Source organism: Microtus ochrogaster, chromosome 24 (genome assembly GCF_000317375.1).
Source record: "Microtus ochrogaster isolate Prairie Vole_2 chromosome 24, MicOch1.0, whole genome shotgun sequence".
Classification (NCBI taxonomy): Eukaryota; Metazoa; Chordata; class Mammalia; order Rodentia; family Cricetidae; genus Microtus; species Microtus ochrogaster.
Window position 1 is genome coordinate 3,446,633 of NC_022024.1, and position 6,383 is coordinate 3,453,015.

Sequence of the window (6,383 nt, forward strand, 5' to 3'; positions counted from 1 at the left end):
CCCTCCTTCCACGTGGGCTGACACCCTCCACCCTCCTTCCACGTGGGCTGACACTCTCCACCCTTCTTGTGTTAAGTCGTTTCTGTAAGGTACTTGGTCACAGTTACACAATGTGGTTTATGGCATCTACAGATGTAGGAGTTAAGCCCTTGGCTCTGACATTTAGTGAGACGGAAGCAGCATAACAGCTTTCTAATCCTAACAACTTACCTAAGCATAATAACAATAACCTATGGGTTACAGTAATGAAAGCACGTCGAAAACGACACCAGAAAGGCATCTGGGGTCTGGTAGACTGTAAAAACTGAACGTCAGTTATATTTGCCAGCTCTTCCTCAGGCCCATAACCAATACACCTATTTAAAAATAATGAAAGTAGAGATTAAAATTATAAAAACCACTTCATAGAATACAAAATCATCAAAGTGTAAATCAAATCCTGTACCTTATTCCAACATCTTTCCCATTTTTTAAAATCCACAGCAATGAAGTATTAAATACATCTTCATACTCAGGATCTAAATCCTAACAAAAAAAAAAATAGAGAACCATTCTCAATAGTCCTATGTAAACTGTCATATAAATACATGCTGCTTTTATTTTAATCACACAAACAGAAAATAAGAACACAGAACTTAGTACCAAAAGAGAAAAGAAAGAAAAGCCACCATCTTCTCATGGTTCCAGTGTAACCACTATTAATATTCAGCTAAACTTTCTTTCTGGTTGTATTATATTTACAGATTTAGCTACTTGTTAAATTTGTTTTCAAGTATCATTGTGAAAATATTTAATTTTACTTTTTATACATGGAACAATATTTTCAAATAAACAAATGGCAAATTACTGAGACTTGGATGGTTTAAGTTTTCAACGTGTGAACCCATTCAGCCCAGAAAGCTCAGCAACCTAGACTATAAGTTCAGACTTTCAGGTGAAAGTGTATACAGTAGAAAAATCTCACACGTGTTGTTCACGGTACTAACAGGCTCTAAGTGGTATCACAGAGCTTAACAAACAGTACCGAAGAGATGGCAGTAACTCAGTAATCCAGTATTTCTCAACCCAGTTTTTGAAGAAGTTAGTCATACACTGGTAAAAGACCAGCTCAAAGTCCAAGACAGACCCAAGAACTTTTATGAGAGAAAAATACAAATCTTCACTGACAGTGGTAGCTACTGTTTTGTTTTGAAATTACTATTTGGGTTAGGGTAATGGTTCAAATGGTAGGGAGTCTGAAAGACAGGCATGAGGAGCAGGGTTCAGATACCCAGAACCCATGTAAAGGCAAGGTACTGCATACATAGAGGGTAAGCACAGCACGGGGAGGGTGGTGGAGGTGGAGACTGGAGGCAGATGCTGGGGGCATGCAGCTAGAGTAGCTAGAACATCAAACCCCGTGTTCAGTGAGAGACACTGTCTCCAAATAGGTGGAAAGGGAGGAAGGAAGATACTTAACATTCTTTGGCCTCTACATGCACAAACTCTTTTCCTCCTCCTCCTCTTCCTCCTCCTCCTCCTCCTCCTCCTCCTCTTCCTCCTTCTCCTCCACCACCACCAACACCACCACTACCACCACCTCTTCTTACTTAGAGGTTTGATGTGGTGTCAAAGAAGAATATCAACAATTATCTAAAAAGGTTGTTTAAAATTCTTGCTTAACATTATATTTATGTGAAGCTATATTTTCTTGACATACTGCAGCCATAACACTATCATAATACACTGAACACAAAAGAATCTAGTTTCTTCTTGATAAGCCAGACATAAAAGCTTTAGCTGTGCAACTGACACCTGGAGTTTGATTTCCAGAAGCCATGTAAAAAGCTGGATGCAGCGGTGTACATTTATGATAGAAACACTTCTGCAATATGGAGAGCCCATGACAGCAGAATCCTTGGCAAGGAAGTGGGCGAGCTAGCTGGAGTGTCCAGGGCAGCCAGCTGAAACCAGGTCAAACCACTCCCAAGTCACCCTCTCACGTCCACACTTGCGCCTGCTATGGCTCTTAGGCCACACACACACATGACTATTCCAAATGAGTCCATTATTATTCCAATTTTAACTGTTTCCAGTTTTACTTACTAATGTGATAAAATATTTAAGTATATACTAACATATTTACCATATCAGTCAGCCAGCCACACCCACATAAAAGATATTGCCTCAAAAAATATTCCAAGAATATAAATTTATAAACATAAACACATGTCCCACAAATAAAAGCAATTTAAGGTTCTAAATAATTAGAGAAAATCCAAAAGCATTAATAGTTGGCAGGTATGGTAGACAGGATTCATGTTATTATTGTATGTGTTGTGTGCATGGTGTGGATTGTGTGTAGGTGTGTGCACGTGTGTGTAGGGGTATGTGGGTGCAAATACTGGGGTGTGCATGTGCAGAACAAAGGCTAACACCAGGTATTCCTCAACAGCCTCTTGGTAAATCTGAAATTCACTGGCTGTTAGAAGCACTGACCAGCTGGGTGGTGGTGGCGCACTCCTTTAATCCCAGCACTTGGGAGGCAGAGGCAGGTGGATCTCTGTGAGTTCAAGACCAGCCTGGTCTACAAGAGCTAGTTCCAGGACAGGCACCAAAGCTACAGAGAAACCCTGTCTCAAAAAACCAAAAAAAAAAAAAAAAAAGAAGCACTGACCAACGAGCTTCCCATGTGACTGTCTTCACTTGCCCCTCCTCCCACCACCTCCTAGCACTGGCAGGAGTCACTGTACCCTGCTTTTAATGTGGGTTCTAGATATCCAAACTCAGGTTCCCATGTTTGCATAGCAGGTATTTTATGTACTGACCCATCTCATAGCCTGGGTGTACACTTAAATCGATAATCAAAGTAAAAATTACACATTGTATCATATATACTATTCTGCAATTGCAGAATATTAATGAATATACAGAGATATCAAAAAAATTATTTAATTTTGTTTGTTTGGTACTGCGATCAAAACGTTGGGCCTCATGCATACTGGGCAAACCATTCATTCTGTGACAGTTCATCCCAAACCCTATCCAACTTCTTAAACATACTCTGTGTTTCTTAATGCAGCACAGATTCACAAAGGTTCACAGATACTACCTACTATGCTAGGAACTCCAGGCACAGCAGAGCAGCACACAGCCGAGAGTCCCTGTGCTAACAGTGTCATTCACAAAGCATCACTTCATCCACTTTCTCAAGTTGTAGCACTCTCTCCTAAAATAACTTTAGAAGTGTTTATTGAATTATTATACCAACAGATATTGAATTATTATACCAACAGATTCCTCAATGGCACTGGGAACTGTTTTCACTGAGTCACACTTGTCTTTCTAGTTCACTGGTAAACTTGCTTTAGCAATCCAAACTATACAACGCACAGCTAACTTGCTGGGTACCATGACTTCCACAAAACTTTTGCTAGGATTTTTAAGAGAATAAAGGTAGCGTACAGGCCATCTACTTGAATTTGCTTTATAGAAAGGGCATCTTTCATTCTCACTCTTATATAATAAGCTGAGTCTTTTATGTGAGAAGTACTTTGTTTTCTTTTGGTTTATGTGAGAAGTACTTTTGTTTTCTTTTGGAGATGGCCTACCTATGGATCACGAGCTAACCACCTCTGGATCAAAGGTCAATACTGCACAAAATTACAACTGCTTTTCAGTTTTGAAACTTAACATTTGATGCATCTGACAATGATTTTAAAACATACATTTTCAGCAGCTATTCTGAAAATCAAGTATATCTGGAAGGGGTAGCACGTGTAAGAGCACAAGCATACATTCAGTATATTAAAATAATACAACCTAGGAACCTAATGTGGACAGTTCATAAAAAGGTCATTGCAAGGTAAAAATAGCTATGTGCCTTTAATTTAGAGAATATTCTTGATATTTTGAGTTGGAGACCAGCAGCTTGGCTACATACATCATACATACATGTCTCCAAAAAAAAAAAAAAGCAATACTGGATTTAACCACTGACTTGACTCAATGGGAAGGAATTCTGCTTTGTTTTGTTTTTTTGAGACAGGATTGATTTCTGTATCAAAAAGGTCTGGAACTAGAGCTTAGTTCCATTACAAACTATATATATACACACTTAGTGAAAAGATCTATTGTCTATGAAATAAATGTGCTAGAGTGTTCAATTGTTTACCCACAGCTAGAACTAAGGGCTCTGGACTTAGTCAGACCAGCAAAGAAGTGGAACAGCACAGGAGGAGACTCCACTTCCACTCCCGGTCTGGTCAGATTCTAGCTGGGTGACCCAGATATTAAACTTCTAAGCTGTAGTTTGCTCATAAAGTAGGTTTCATGGCCCCTACCTTGTTAGATCATTGTGAAATTGAGAACGGCACATAGTACCAAAATAAACCGAATACTTGATAAAGCCATAGTCCCACTTTTTGTTAGAATACTTTTCTCTACCAAATTTCTATTAGAAGATTTAACTTTGCATAATGAGAACTAAAGAAAGACAAAAGGAATCAAGAATAAAAACTAACTTAAATGGAGTTGGTACTGTGTAGAGATGTAGAAAGCCAGAATACCGTGTTATTTCAGAAGCATTACTGATCAGAAGAGGTAGCCTCCTGCTGAAAGTACTACCCCCATCACAGGCCTCTTGAGAATACTTTAATTTTCATATAAAACAATGATCATCAACAACAATGATAATAATAAAACAATAATCAACAATGTTCAAGGTACCACGCTAAACTGTAAAAGTCTTTTCTGGTCATAACCTGGCGCATTGGCAGCTATAGTCCTCACAAATCTTAAATACTGCTCACTGTGTCAAAATGAGCAGGTTCTGAAAGCAACTTAGAAGCAGAGCAAGCCCATACCCCCTCACCCCACAGGAAAACCATCATAAAATGTTCCCAGAAACATTCACAGAAATACAAAGCGTGTGTTTCCTACGGTTTCCACCAGGGGGACCTCTCAACTTTCCACAAATGTAAGTCAGCTTTAGCAACCAAATTATGAAAAAGGCTCAATAAAAGCAGTAGGTAAGATTAAAAATACATCTATATAAATACATTCATTAAAACTCCTTTTAAAGGAGAAAGCAGAATAAAGAAAATGATAATAAAATGTAATGAATGAGAATTACTCATCACGACTACTGAAAATGCACCAGACCCCAGGCAAGCTGGTGCGCATTTGTGGGAAGGAGTTCTACATCCTCCTACACGTGAGCTGAGCCAAGGGCTGAGATGGGATTGGTTCATTTACTCCTACATACAAATAACGTTATCTGCTTTGCAGATGAAATCATAATATAAACACATAGAATAAATACAAGAATTTCTCCATAAACAGAAAGCTTGTTGTGTATGCCTTATAATCATTGTTTGATACCATGCTTGCGGGGAGGAGTTCTTATACTGCTACACAGATAAAATAAACTGAGGCTAGACTAGGCTAAACTATCATTCTAAATTAGGAAGCAATCCGAACAGAATCAAAAGCACTTTATAAGCTAATACTCTTTGAAAAAGGAATTTCCTTTCTAGGATTATTTCCTAAGGAAATGACTAGAAAAAAACCAAGGCAATACAGTTACATAATAAAATATTATCCAACAATTTTAAAAAACTTAAGCCGTTAATGGCAGAGGCAAATGTACTAACTTAAAGGTAAATATTTATAAATGGAGATATTTGCAGTCATATTAATTTTAAAGATACACTTTAAAAGACTAAAGAGAGCTATACAAAATGCTACCGGTTACCATTCTACAGTCAATTTAAAACCTTTTTCCCTTTAATTTTCATGTGAGTTATGATAGTAATTTTATATTGAAAATAAAACACTATTTTAAGAAATATTTGAAACTTATCTAGAATTTGAGACTTTATTTTTGGCAAAAAAAAAAATCTTGTGATTTTTGTTTGTTCTGGGGGTGTTTTTGGCAGCTATCTGAACTCTATGAATGACATTATAGCCATCACGTATTTCACAACACTCAAAGACCTGAAAATGAAACTCCTAAAAAGACTAATAAACACAAATATGCATTCATAAACCCAGATGAATAAAATATTTAAAGAAAATAACTTTAAGAAATGGAATCTAGAATCTTTTATAAAATGCAGTGAAAGTCTGCAGAGTTAGAAACTAAAGAAAAGTGCAATCCTCAATCTGTAACATGAAATAAGAACTGGATACAACTTAGTCAGAGTGCTTGCCCAGCATCTGCAAGCCTGGGACTTGATCTACTACTGGGTTCGATCCCCATCACTGCAAAAACAAAAACAAGCAAATACAAACAATAAAAAAAGAGATCAGAGGGCCGGGCGATGGTGGCGCACGCCTTTAATCCCAGCACTCGGGAGGCAGAGGCAGGTGGATCTCTGTGAGTTCGAGACCAGCCTGGTCTA

At 37.9% G+C, this 6,383-nt stretch overlaps 1 protein-coding gene across 1 annotated transcript in view; it reads right to left on the reverse strand.

The window, feature by feature from the left end:
* Lemd3 (LEM domain containing 3) overlaps positions 1–6,383 on the reverse strand; it is a gene marked incomplete at its 5' end in the record, with an annotated part of 46,412 nt that overhangs the window by 8,048 nt on the left and 31,981 nt on the right. Inside the window, 2 exons of the mRNA XM_005357923.3 lie at positions 211–356; positions 446–525. Of these exons, the coding sequence (XP_005357980.2) occupies positions 211–356; positions 446–525 (226 nt within the window). The remainder of the gene's footprint in view (positions 1–210; positions 357–445; positions 526–6,383) is intronic.